General features: G+C 37.9%; 4 protein-coding genes across 8 annotated transcripts in view; 2 read left to right on the top strand and 2 right to left on the bottom strand.

Moving 5' to 3' along the window:
- The window catches only part of LOC115766134 (tropomyosin-1, isoforms 9A/A/B), a 30,194-nt gene extending 22,424 nt beyond the window's left edge, over window positions 1-7,770 (bottom strand). For 2 of the 5 annotated variants that reach the window (XM_030709962.1, XM_030709959.1), the window contains exons 1-3: window positions 7,680-7,770; window positions 2,621-2,776; window positions 2,276-2,401 (exon numbers count right to left, since the gene is read on the bottom strand). In XM_030709962.1, coding sequence (XP_030565822.1) covers window positions 2,276-2,401; window positions 2,621-2,734 — 240 coding nt within the window. In that variant the 5' untranslated portion in view covers window positions 2,735-2,776; window positions 7,680-7,770. The remainder of the gene's footprint in view (window positions 1-2,275; window positions 2,402-2,620; window positions 2,777-7,679) is intronic. The other 3 variants (XM_030709957.1, XM_030709958.1, XM_030709956.1) reach the window with 3 other exon arrangements.
- Window positions 7,771-10,440: 2,670 nt separating this feature from the next.
- LOC115766057 (cytochrome c oxidase assembly protein COX16 homolog, mitochondrial) lies at window positions 10,441-10,936 on the top strand. Its single transcript, XM_030709838.1, has 2 exons — window positions 10,441-10,607; window positions 10,670-10,936. Exons 1-2 carry the CDS (start codon window positions 10,489-10,491, stop codon window positions 10,866-10,868), a joined length of 318 nt encoding a protein of 105 aa, XP_030565698.1. The 5' UTR covers window positions 10,441-10,488; the 3' UTR covers window positions 10,869-10,936.
- Window positions 10,937-11,013: 77 nt separating this feature from the next.
- Window positions 11,014-12,664, top strand: LOC115766055 (nuA4 complex subunit EAF3 homolog). Its single transcript, XM_030709836.1, has 4 exons — window positions 11,014-11,144; window positions 11,202-11,316; window positions 11,380-11,495; window positions 11,564-12,664. The coding sequence occupies exons 1-4, from the start codon at window positions 11,075-11,077 to the stop codon at window positions 12,631-12,633; spliced, it is 1,371 nt and encodes a 456-aa protein (XP_030565696.1). The 5' UTR covers window positions 11,014-11,074; the 3' UTR covers window positions 12,634-12,664.
- An 88-nt stretch (window positions 12,665-12,752) lies between these two features.
- On the bottom strand, window positions 12,753-13,758 carry LOC115766056 (ribosome biogenesis protein TSR3 homolog). Its single transcript, XM_030709837.1, has one exon. It carries the CDS (start codon window positions 13,625-13,627, stop codon window positions 12,824-12,826), a length of 804 nt encoding a protein of 267 aa, XP_030565697.1. The 5' UTR covers window positions 13,628-13,758; the 3' UTR covers window positions 12,753-12,823.
- Between the last annotated feature and the right edge of the window lie 107 nt (window positions 13,759-13,865).

Below are 13,865 nucleotides of genomic sequence, written 5' to 3'. Positions count from 1 at the left end.
ATTTCTGTGGCCATGCGCTCAGCTCGGCGTGCGCTCTCTTTCGCCGGACGGACAAACTGATGGCAGATCTAATTGTGTTGTTTTTGTTGTTGTTGGGGCAGCGCCAGCGCCCCCTGCCAAGCGGCAGCGGCAGTCGTGTGGCACATGTGCGAGTGAGTCAGCATTATGCACAAGCATTTGTGTGCATGTATAAGTGTTGCAGTGCGTTCGTTGTGGGAGGGGAAAGGAGCATGTGGCACTGTCAGCCCCAACGCCCACACACACTAAAGTGCTCACTCACTCTCTTCTGCCCTCTCTCTCTCTCTCTCTCTCTCTCTGTCTCTCTCTGTCTTTCCCTATGCCTGTATCCGCTGAGAGAGTGATCGCTCTTTACTCATTTCCATTTGTTCCTGTAAATTTCATTTGTGTTTCTGTTTGATTTAATTGCCGTGCTGTGCTCTCTACTTTTATCATATTTGCGCATATTACTCAGCGGAGTCGTTTGTATCTCATCATCACAATTATTTATTTTAGAGATAGGGGCTGGGCAGGGCTAACAGCAAAAGTTTATTGATAAAAGTATGTCTACGCGGCGACTGAAAATAATTTGTCAAATCTTTTGAATTTATGTTGTCTGATAAGCATTTATTTACTTATACAGTTGGTATGCTGGTTACCTGTGAACACTATACATATTTGTTTTTTTTATTTAATTTTTTTTTGTTGTCTTTTTTGAAACGCTGCCAATTGGCAAACTAAAACAAAAGAAATGTCCTTGAAATACTTTCGGATCTCGCACGACAGAACGTACCAATCAAAAGCCAAATCAAATGAAATGAAAATTCGTATTTTTCATTTGGAAACGCAACTAGAGAGCGTACGGCCACCGAACAAACGAAGAAAAATGTGCTAAATACTGTGCGGCTATTTCAATTTTCATTGTACAAAAAGAAAACAACAATTTTGCGAGCAAATATTTTGGCAAAGCCAAAGCAAAGCGAACAAAAACAACGAAAACGAAATAGAAAAGAAAAAATCCAAGTTGGCTTTGCTTTTGCGTTATTTGATCTCACCACACACACACACACACACTCACACACATACGCACGCACGCGCGCGCGCACGTACATGCAGCACTCTCTGTGCGTCTCTTTCGCACCAGTCCAAAGCTATTTTCAAGCGCTGCATACACGAATTTAAAAATAGCGCGCACCAAAGGCGTTGCCAACGGCAAAAAAAATTCGTGTGCGTGGCGTTTTATTTGTTATTTTTGTTTGAATTTTCATTTTTATTTGAAATCTATGAAGTTTTTATGGCATTTAAAAGCACAAACATACAAAACGCATTGCCCCAAACATTTGACGTGCCAACAAATTAACATCAGCTCGTAAAATACCCGTGAAATTACCAGATGCCACAAATTTCCGGACCCGGCTCCAATTCGCTGTCACCAAACCGTTTATATATGTTATATATATATATATATATATTTATAAATCTTATTCTAGCATTGATTTCAAGTGTATTTCTTGCTTTTGTCTGGATTCCTATATCATAGCTAATGACTTATGACTAATGACTAATGGTTCGGCCTCAAACAATGCCCATTAAGAATATATATCTAGTAATACTTTAATACTTAGGAATTCTTAGAAAATATTCTAAAGGCATCTATTGACCTAGTTAACATATAATTAGATATTTTGAAATGCAAAGATTTTGTGTTTGTATTCTGTCAGATAAATTTCTTCATTTAAAACGAATGCTCAAGTATTTTAATTTAATTATGATTAAATAATGAAAAATTCGGGTGTTTATAAGTTCGAACTCTAATAAGCTGTTTGTATTTATAACCTGAAGAAATATTGAAAGCTTCTACTCGTCTTATGCATGGTTAAATATTCTAAAAAAAAATACATTATTTTTTAATAGGTCTGCACATTATATAATAATGTTATATTATATTGTATAAAATTCTTGTAAATTTCCAGGAATATTTAAAGTTCTCATAACTTAATTTAAACATTTTACGTGTGAAATTTTTCGAATTGAGCTATAAATCTTTTCCATGTGCTTCAAGGTATAGTTTGCCAATATGAAATATGATCTATAACAGCCATGAGACCAGTTCAAGACTAGCTCTAGGCTTAAGATATACACCTCTCATGAGGCTAGCTCCTAAGTTGTTTAATGGAGTTACACAAAAGTTGGCTAACCTCATGAATAATACCTGAATCTAACTTAACACTAATCTAATTTGTGCATATAGAATGGAGTTGAAATAATTTGTACTTACATTCTGCAGGGCCTTGTTCTTCTCCTCCAGCTTGCCAGTGACAAGGGTGAGCGCTTCCTGGGTCTGATCCAATTCGTTTTCAACGGTCTGGATCTTCTTTTGCAGCTGGCGAGCCTCCTCCTCGGCCTACAGTAAGAAACAAACAACAAAAAAACAGAAGCCGGGCATGATTATTATTCGAATATTGAGCAGGTTAATGCATGGCTATCAAAATGCATGTGTTAACAATTTAACAGTCGTTAATAATTTTAATTATTTTCTTCTTATTGTTTTTTTTTTTTTGTTTTGTTGTAACAACAAATAGTTATTTGTGTTTTTGTTTTTGTTGCATGGTTGGGTGCTCACCTTCTCGGCGCGGGTGTTGGCATCGCGTGCCTCCTGCTCGCAGACGAGAGCACGTTCCAATGCTCCATCCTTGTCGACTTTCATCGCTTGCATCTTCTTCTTGATGGCATCCATGGTGGCTGGCTTTGTGTTTTACTGCTACAGACTCGAAAGACACTGAAATGGAAAATCCAAATGGAAATGGAAATGGAAATGAAAACAAGAGTAATTCATATCAATAAAGTAATTAAAATTTATGCGATAATCCGCGCTACATAAGTTTTCTTTGCGTTTTATCTAGCGATAGAAAGTTAACATTTTTATTGTATTTTCAGCTACAGATACACTTCGAAATCTTCCAACAGAGTTTGACACAATTTTTGGTAGCTCTCCAATTAAAAATGCCTCCAGTTTCGCCAAGACGATTGTGCGCTGCATAACTAAGTGCGGGGCATACTTCGTATAGCTCATCCGAAACAGTTCCCATTCTGGCCTTGTATCTCATTTTGGGGACAAACAAATTGTTGAAAAACGTGAGGTACGTCTCCACGGACTTTTGCTTTAAATGATTTACTGTGAGATGATTGACCAGAAAACTGAACAACAACAACAACAAGACGCCAGCTAAATAATAAAATCAGACTTGTGCGCCGAAACAATAGGATATGGATCTGAGAATCGATCTGTTATTGGAACCGAGTCAAGACATTAACTGTTCCTTTAATCTGGAGACTTACGAGATGAGGTTAAAACGATTCTGGATCGATTAAATGAAGCTATAAATTGATCAAGTAAAATTGACTGAAGTAAATGTTTAATTTAATGAATTTGTCACGATTTCTTAATGTCACGTTAGAATTTCTTTATACAAATTTGCTCAACCCATTGAATTCATCCAAAAATAGAACCAACAAAAACTCAGAAGATTATAAATGCAATTATTAAAAGTTTTAAGAGAATAGAATAGAATAGTATAGATTCTTATTTTAGGCTGCTCAGTCAATATATCCTAAATACTTTTTTGATCAGGAAAACTTTCAGAACCCAGCCATATCCGTCTGACAGTCCAAACTTTAAGTCGATCCAGAGTCTGTAAAAATATCTATTTATCTAAGATAATGTTCTTTTAATCCATTAAGTCTGGACATGGTTGGATAATTAATCGATAAAACAAGAAATTACAAGAAATTAAAACAAGAAATTACTATTTACAATGAATCGAACCTTAAAACAAATCGATTTCTCCAAGAACACCCGAACCGAACCGATAAACGTTTAACGCGCAATTATAAATTTAAAATTATCTTCCTTTCCCTAATACAAGACATCTCCGACCCCGTACAGTAAATGTATTCTAGATCAGCATCAACAGCCGAGTTGCTATAGCCATATCCTCTCTCTCTCTCAGTTATAAAACATATGTCAGAGCCGGCCGGATCGGACCACCATATCATAGAGCTGCCATAGGAACGATCGATCGAAAAGTAAATTAAGGAATACCTATTTCCTAAGCCAAACATGCAAAATCTTATGAACATCGGACCACTTAATCATATCGATGCTATGGAAATATGGCAAAATATTTTTTTCTTGTATGAGCTTCTTTATTCTCACATATCTGCGAAAGGCTAATCTCATCGCCGTGCCGTAAATATTCTTACTTTCTCGCTTTTTTCTTTCAATTTTAAAAATAATTGTTAAAACTTTAAGCCGAAACTTGAATTGAAACAGCAGCACAAAAAAAAAAAAACAAGTAAGAGGCTCTAGTCGGGCGCCCTGAACCCTCTTATTCCAACACCAAATGCGGCTCGTTTGAATTAATAAAGAGAAATTAAAAAAAAAAGTTCCCTTGGCACTTGCCACTGCCACTACTCAACAGCCACACCAAAGTCTTATTGAGAAAAAAATGAATTAAAATAGCAGCATAGAAATCAATCGCAATTACAATGCTGTTGATGGGATTCGAAGTAGACGCGCATGAATATGTGTGTGTTCATGTGTGTACGTACATGTGTATGCAAGTCAAAACATCGAAAAATAAAACAAAAACCGATCTTAATGAAATTTGCTATGGTATCTTATTGTACCATAGAATATTTGTATATTCTCAAAAAATCAATTGCATTTTAATTGTGGCTTAAATTGGTTGGCAATACAAGTTGGGTTGTAAACTTGATTTATAGCTTTGCGAAGGTAGCGGGGAGGTTGAGACAGGTATAAAATGAAAGATACTTGATATATATACAATATTCTAGAAGCAATATATCAAGTTTGCTGACTCTAGCTCTTATTATTTAATTAATTTGCTCAAAAAACAGGATGTCGATATCGATTTTTATCGATTGCTTGGAAACGGAGTAAGCTATCGATTATCGGAAACAAACTCGATCTGCGCAAGCACTAGGAGAGCCTAAGGTCCAAGCCTCTAGCTCTTATAGGCTCTGAGATTTTTGCGTTCATACATACGGACAGACGGACAGACAGACAGACGGACATGGCTAGATCGATTCGGCTATTGATCAAGAATATATATACTTTATGGGGTCGAAGATGCTTCCTTTTGCCTGTTACATACATTTTACATTTGCGCAAATACATTATACCCTTTTTATGCATTTTCAATGGGTTCAGAGTATAAAAACACAAAAAATTTACAACAAAATATTCTAGTCCATTCGACTACAGAGTATCTACTAGTTGAACACAACCTTTTATTTTAATTATTAAATTTAATCAGCATATACTCGCCAAATCTTAAAACAGTTTGGTCTTAAAAAGTAAATAGTTTTAATTAAAATAAAAATAAGATTTTGCAACCATCGTAAATACATTTCCTTTCAAATTCCTTTTGAGCTCTTAACCGAGCTTTAAAACTTCGCGACATGGCAGGGTTCTCTCCTCTGTAAGCTCTTGGCTCTCTCTATCTCTCTCTCTCTCTCTCTCTCTCTCTCTCTCTCTCTCTCTCTGTCTCTCTCTCTCTCTCAATTCTCTTGTTGTTCTCTGACCGCGAATAGGTGTCAAGTTGATAAGGCGGGGAGTACAATTTTTTAGCTGGCTGACTCACATTCAAGGGATTTCTGAAGTGGGCCCTGCGCATTATTCCCGGCCAACATATAAGTTTGTCATAAATCGGAATGCCAAACAAATTGAGTCAGCTGCGCCCATGCTTGTGGCCCCTGGCGTTATGGGTTCTTATAGTATATATACATATATAATATTTCGCACATCTGAGTTTATTTTTAACTTAACTTTTGCTTACATTCCAGCTGCTCAGAGAGATCGGAGGGGGTAGCTGGGTGCGAAGGCACGTTCCAGGCTTTTAGGCGAGCAAGCAACAACAAAAATTTAATTTTAAATAAAAACTGCAATCGGGGCAGAATTGTATATATATATAGTATATATATATATGTATGTGCTCGACAGCATGCGGACAATACAGATGGACAGAAGGTTTGGGTTCATTTTTTTTTTTTTTTGATAAGTGTTTATAAATGTTGTGTATGTCGTGTGTATATCGAACGAGGTGACACAATGAATTATATTTGTTTATTCGGCAGAAAATCACTTGAAAATTTATAATGACGGCGACATAAAGAATGACAATGACATACATATACAAATGAGCCTAAAGTCCAAATAAGAACTCCAATTTTCGTTCTTCACAACAAGTCTTTTGGCATACTCTGACGTGAGTCTAAGGCTTTAAGTTTAACCGATTTGAAAAATAAAATAAATAATTTAAGCTTACAAATGATATCGAATATGCTTCGAAAACGTTTCAAAAATTCTGTTGCCAGCAAGTATTTGAGCTTAGCTGCCAAAACTTATTCACAGCAGATCCAAACCAGCTTAAGTTAATACAAAATTTCTTTCTTCAAAAATATATGTAAATACACAGTTATTTTAACACACACACACACCTTCTGAGGAAACTAATCGTTTGTGTTCTAAGAACTAGAAATTCAACCTGTTTATAGCACAAAATTTTCCAAGTTATCCATGAAAAAAAAAAAAACTGTGCTAGTTATACCTACAAAATTCTCTATTTTTAAAACATATATATGTATGTATATATATATTATTTTTCAGTATATTTGAACAAGCCTGGCAACACTGAAAGCTTACGGGAGCTTTTGCAGATCGCGCTCTCGTTAATGCTAAATATAGCCTGGCATCTGTTGAATATTTCCCAATAGCTGCCCGATGGGATATTACTTAATATAAAGTGTGAAAAGCTTTTCAAGAATATCTCAAGCATTTCGCCTACGCTTGCCTTTAGATAGATTCGAGCGCTGGGAACTGTCGTTCTGTATCGAATTACATTGCAGCGAAAAATTCTGACGACTTTGGAATATTTTCAAATATTTTTCTGTAGCATGTCGATTGACTATATTGTAAAAAAAGAAAAGAAAACATTCAGGAATGTCTGAACTTTCTTCTAGATACTCTATCTGAATTTGTTCATAATATTTGTGTTTAGAAAGCGATATATTATCTAGAAATTATGCTACATTTCATTGGCTGATCCCGTCCTGCCCTAACATTTGAATTTTGAATGAACTGCAAGAAAATGTTGCGACCGAAATGTCGATTGACTATATTTATTTATATATCTCACGCAATGCGTTTAATTGAAATTCTAGAAGGCAACTTGTGGTTAGGCTACAAACTATGAATATGGTCAAAGACATTGGCTTTAATATTCATAATAATGTTTGCATTATATCAAGCTTGTTGCCAAAGTTGAGCATAACCTCAATTTGCTTCTCGAACCGAACCGTTCCAAATATTTTGAATAGTTTTGGAAATGTTTGCGGTTTTATTATCTGAATACTGCACAGCACTTTGATTAGTTGAATTATTTGTTACTTGCATTTTTGTTGGTTGATTTATTGATTATGTAATAAACTTTCGAGAATGTCCTTGTTAATTTTTTCAAGAAAACTCTTGGCACTTGGTTTTTGTTTTTTTTTTACAAATGTTTTTAAATAGTAAATTAGCTGCAGCACAGCGAAAGATTTATTAAATAAAATGTACTTAGCAAATTGTGTGTTTTATTTAATTTGTTCCTTTTACTTACAAAACTTTTATTCGGAGTTATCCGCGACTTGAACGGATTGTGATGTTCAACTGAAAATATTTATTCAATATACTGACGTTCGATGCCCGCCGTTTTTCGATTTCGAGCTGTTTGCGCTTGTGTGCGTGCGCCGCGGCCGTCCGTGTGTGCGTGTGCATGTGTGTGTGTGTAAGAGAGCACTCAAGTGTCTGACAGATACTTTTGGGCAAAGCAACGCGAAGCCGCCGCGCTCAGCAGCTCGCGTGCGTTTTGCATGCTCAACACAAATCGCTGGCCGCTCAAATTTGTATTTTCAAACTGCATTTTGCCGCCACAGACACAGAGAGCCCGGCACACACACACACACGCACACAAATAGAGAAACGAAAGAACCAAACAGACAACAACAACGTGTAAGAAGCAACAACAAAATTCCTTCGCTCTCTCTATTCGACTTTTGCCTCTTTCACCTGTCACTTATGTATGTGTGTGATTGTCTGCGCTTGTATTGGTTTTAGGCGCAAAGAATTTCAATAAAGAATTTCAAAATTTCCCCGTATTTTTTTTTTTAAAAGCTTAATGTGCCAGTATTTTCTGTGTTTTTTTTATTGTATGTGTGCGTGTGTGTATCTTTATTTTATTTAATTTTACTTTCTTGTTTTGTTCCTTTCATAATTTGGCAGCTATTTTTAAATTTCAGTTATTGATATGCCAAAAAACAAAATCACATTCTTACATATAAATTTTGTATATTTTTTTTTTTGCTACTGTGCATATTTTTTTTAGATTTCCAAAGATCGTGTCTACAAACGGAGAGCATATATATTTCTTTTAGCCTGAACAAATTGAAGCATATTTTTAGTTAATACAATTAACACAATTGCATAGAACAATTAAGAATTGGCAGTCATGAGTCACATCTGGCGCAGAACGTGCAAAATACCAGATATGCAATTGCAGATAAATTACTTAAAGATACAAAACTTTACTCTTTAGCACGCGCAGCTCATTAACTGAAGGGGGAATGATAATAATATAATAAGACAATACTTTTAAATGATATTTAATATCATTATATTATCTCGGTTGGAATGAATTTCTTTATGTTATTATCTGAACGAGAATTTTTGAAAACGTCGCCTTAACGAAATAAAGGAATGCCCTTTTACTTCTAAAACTCTCCAATACGCTATTATAATTATTTTTTAATTTTATCAAACATATCTTAAAAATAATTATGCGACTTTAAAGATTTTTCTTTTATATTAAAGAACCTCAACATGGAAGAATTACAAGAAATGTAACTTTATTTTATATTTAGTGAAGCAAGAAATTTCAATACTTTCTTTTGTTCAATCCGTTTCTTAAGTTAATTGAATTGACCTTGCATTTGTTTTATCTCAAAGATTTACATATTTTATATTAATATATGCTTCTCTTACGATATTTATGTAAGAGATATATCAGTCTGTTTTTATATAAGTTTCTTTCTACAGACACATATGGCTAACACATAAATATCTTAAATGAAGCAAAAACAAAGTATACATTTTCGTATTTATTGGGTTAGTTGCGTCTGGATTTTCCTTTGGAGAAAACTCTGTTTTAGCAATGAGGGCACATAAGAAATGTATATTTAAATCCGAGCAACACCCACACAATGACGCAATCCATTTCATTCAAAAGTGTTGGCAAAAACAAAACCAAATGCCAATATGTGTATTCTGTGAGCTGATGAAAGGCCCCGGAATGCTCAAAATGCCCGAGCAACTGGCTAAATATGAAAAATCAAATCATGGCCGGTGTAACGAACATGAAATACAACGGACTTTTCATAATTCCAATAAGTTCTAGAAAAATATGTACATGAACAAGTTTGTCTTTCGGCTGCGACTCAAACAAGTGCAATATCTTGTTAACAAAATTGCAACCATATTTGGTGAAAATTGAACAAAAATTATTGAAACTTTGTCGTAAGGCCTAGCCGACGCTTGCCACATGTTGCTGGGAAAACTTGAAGCGTAGCAACAGATAGGGTACAGCAGAAAATAAAAAGTAATCTCAGACCGTTTGTGCAGTCTATGATAGGGGGTGCAGGCGGGCAATCAAGCGCACCAACCCAGTCTCAGGGGCGCTCTTCGTGTCGACGTCCCGCTGTGCGCCGGCGCAATTGATGACTCAATTGTTGCCGTGTCGCATCGATGGTGTTGTTGTAGCTCCTTGTGTATATGACTTGAACTCGAACCCGAACTGGTTGAGCTTTGGTACTAAAAGGAAATCTTTGCGACGAGCCACTTGCCTTGCTTGGCCGCTACATAACGGCCAAGGTGAACCACAGACACAGCGCCGTTTGTTCCATATCAAATGTCGTGGTGTGCATGTGAGAAACTTTTTGGCGCTCTTAGAACAACATCACTGTCAATTATTTGTAAATTACACAGCTATATATGCAATGGCAAGCGTACCAGACCTTGAACTTAACGCCAAATCGTATGTAAATAAAGAAAAGAGAGTGACATTTATTGTTAGCCGGAAAACAATTGAGAATTAGAAATTATTCGCATCTAGCTGAACAATTTGGCAAAAACACACGACTCATTTGATTGGCATCAAGGGCGTAAGAATGTTTAAAATGCGCTATTTTTACACAAAACCAAGCAAATAATATTCTGTCTACATTTAAAGCAGTCAAATTAAAACTCAAAGACCGCCAAATTTATCGCACTGAAACCGATATAATTAATCGATAAGACTGCACACACACATATCTGACGCATATCGCCAGCCCTGGTCTGGTCTTGTATTATCATTTCATAACAATAACACAAAAATGTCATTTACACAAAAACTAAATTATTACGCCAAACGAAAGTCATTTAAATATGGCATACCCTTTCTAATTATGATGGTAGCCGGCTCATTTGGACTGCAACAGTTTTCTAATCTAAGGTAAGCAAGGTAATCTCATTTGGAACTTACATGCACTTGACGTATGTATTTGTTGCTTGCAGATATCAGTACTCCAAAATGCAACCTGTCTCGCCGGAAGAAATGAAGAAGTACGGCGTGAGTATGAAGAAACGTCAAGAAGTAACGCTCGAAACGGAATATGATAAGGTTAAAGGCATCGACATTGACAATTGGTCAAACAAGCGAGGTCCACGGCCGTGGGAAGAGGAGGAGCTAGCGGCCTTATCTGCGGCCAAATAATTATTGTGAAACATTTGTGATGTAGGCTTTAGCGTTCATTTAATATTGTAAATAAATAATTATCTTCATATTAAATTGCATATGATTATTGTCAGAATTGCCTTTTGTAGCCCTGAATAATCGGCGGAATATGTAGGTACATATATCAGGGCTGCCAACCTACTCAAATCAGCTGCGACGCTTTGGCAAATATTTTCAACCTAAAAATGGGAGAAGTTAAACCCGTAAAAATGGATAGCTGGGCTCCATCTGATGCAGCTACAATATTTGCAGATGGTAAGTCCTCAACTCACATTCGCAGCAAAGGTTTTTATCTTTAAATGTATCTTGTAGGGGAACGTGTGCTATGTTTCCACGGGCCGCTTATCTACGAAGCCAAAGTACTCAAAACAAAGCCCGAAAGTTCGCCAGTTGAATATTACATACACTATGCGGGCTGGAGCAAAAAGTAATCGTGCCTAATATGGAAATTGTTTTGTTTATTTAAACTATATTCTCTTTCGAAACTTAGCTGGGACGAGTGGGTACCAGAGAGTCGTGTGCTAAAATACAATGAGGATAACGTGAAGCGCCAAAAAGAACTTGCCCGAGTGTATGGTGAACGCTCAAAGAAGGACAACAAGAAAGGTATGTACTGGAACTTAAAGCTGTTTAAATTGTATGCTCACAATGGAGTGTGTTTCCCCACATGCCAGGCAGTGCAAAAGCCAAGAAAATGGAGCAAGTTGGCAATGAATCTCGTGCATCGACGCCCTCCAAAGATGGAAACACATCTTTGCCAGCAACTGGCACCAGCAGCAACGCTGCCAGCACACCCACGGTGGCTGCACCACCCACAGCTAAAAACGAGACTATCAATAACAGCAACAACACCAACACAAGCAGCAGCACAGCCACGACCACGACTAGTCGAAGTAATCGCAAATCCACACAATCTGCCACAGCTGCGGTACGGCCGAGCACGCCCAGTACAACAGGCGGAGACAAAAAAGATGAATCATCGGCGGCGGACAACACAGAAGATGAGGTCGCTACGCCGGTACCGCCTAAAGCCAAACGCATGAGCTCACAAAATAGCAACAGCGACCTGCGTTCATCCTTAACCGCCGGTAATGGACAAGATGCAAGCACCACAACAGCACAGCCGCAACATCAGCCAACGACAACGTCAACAACAACTGCAACTGCTGCTGCTGGTGCCACTACGGATGCGCCATGTGTGGAGAGCGAGGAAACGTACACGGCAAAGTTAGAGGTGAAAATCAAAATACCCGATGAACTCAAGCATTATCTTACCGACGACTGGTATGCGGTAGTGCGTGAACACAAACTATTGGAACTGCCTGCCAAGGTGACAGTGCAGCAGATAGCTGACCAGTATTTGGCGCACAAAAAGTCGGTGAAGTCGACCAGTGCCAGCAAAGAGGTGGCCATAAACGATGTGCTCGACGGCATCATCGAGTACTTCAATGTGATGCTTGGCTCGCAGCTACTGTACAAATTCGAGCGCACCCAATATGCAGACATAATGCAAAAGCATCCAGATACGCCCCTGTCCGAACTGTATGGCTCCTTTCATTTGTTGCGCCTGTTTGTGCGACTTGGTTCAATGCTGAGCTATTCGGCGCTTGATCAACCGGCTATGCAAACGCTTTTAGCCCATCTGCATGACTTTCTCAAGTTTTTGGTGAAGAATAGCGCAATGTACTTTAATATGACAAACTTTATCAATGTTGATCCGGAATACGTGCGTAATGCGCAGTAGATGCATTAATAAAACCCGGCATATAAATCAAGCAGCTCTTATTTGAATTGGACATTTTTGCTGCTTCCTAGGCTTTAATTCGAGAGTTGCTTTGCACAACTGGCTTGTAATATATAATGAAAGTCAACCATAGGGAATTTGCATAAACAAATAAATCATCTTCTTGGCCTCTTGTAAAAACTTAATTATTTTAGTTTTGCTGTTCATTTTCATCTGCACTCTCGCTGCTGCTACTACTGCTACTTGTGGGATAGAACTCCTTCAGATCCCTTGGCTTATCGCGCTCCTTTTGCTCCGTCTCCAGATATTCGTTTTGCACCTTTAGAATCTCATCGCTGCTTTTGCACGCCGCATACGCATTGAGCAGTTTCTCGTTTAGCTCCAAAAACGCATGACCCCAGGAGAATTTGCCCATAAACCAACGTGCCTCTTCAGTAAAGCCACATATATGGAGAGTTGCTGCAATTGCCTCCACACAGCTTAACTTGCAGGGTTTTCCATAGTTGATCGGATTTGCCGCGACCAGGAATGGCAACAGGCGGGGATGGGGACTGCGCATTCTATTAAACGGTGTCTCATCCAGCTTGGCCCAGGAACAATCTATGACAGCCACCCCAGAAGCATTGACGATTTCGCGATCCTGTGGACTAACACACAACTGACCAATCGGTGAGAGCACGAGTCCTGGAAACTTTTGACCCAAACGCAAATTAGAAATAAGTCCAAGACGTGCCAGCTTCCTGCCAGAACACTTTTTCGGATCACAGTGATTCAGGTCCCACATGGCTACTGCAAAATCTGGTGGCTGACCGAGGCCCTCCAAGTTGTCACCTGACGATTCGGATTCGGAACTGTCGCTATCGGTGGCACTACAATTGGCAAGTTCGTTGGCCTGTTGGGCGAAATTGCGTTCGCAGTTGTGATTTGATTTAACGTTCCGATAGGAGCTTGCGCCCGCCCCACGCTTGGATTTGCCTCTATGTCGCGCACTCATTTTACTCAGGTTCAATTGAAATAAATTAAATAAGTTTTATATATAAATACACACAAGTTTGTTTTTGCTACCTTGATAGCAGCCGTTTGTTATCGATTTCGTTAATAGAGCACATGCTGCGTTTTGGCGCCTTGATAGTTTTTTAAAGTAGAGAGTAATTTACTTTCAATATCTACTTCATTGTGGGTGGGCAATGACAGACTGCCAGAATTATTTTATTACGTTTAAAATAGTAAGG

This window comes from Drosophila novamexicana, unplaced genomic scaffold, assembly GCF_003285875.2.
Source record: "Drosophila novamexicana strain 15010-1031.04,08,12 unplaced genomic scaffold, DnovRS2.1 tig00001062-arrow-arrow-pilon, whole genome shotgun sequence".
Classification (NCBI taxonomy): Eukaryota; Metazoa; Arthropoda; class Insecta; order Diptera; family Drosophilidae; genus Drosophila; species Drosophila novamexicana.
The sequence above is the reverse complement of the archived record's forward strand: the minus strand, read 5'-3'. Positions and strand labels throughout refer to the sequence as shown.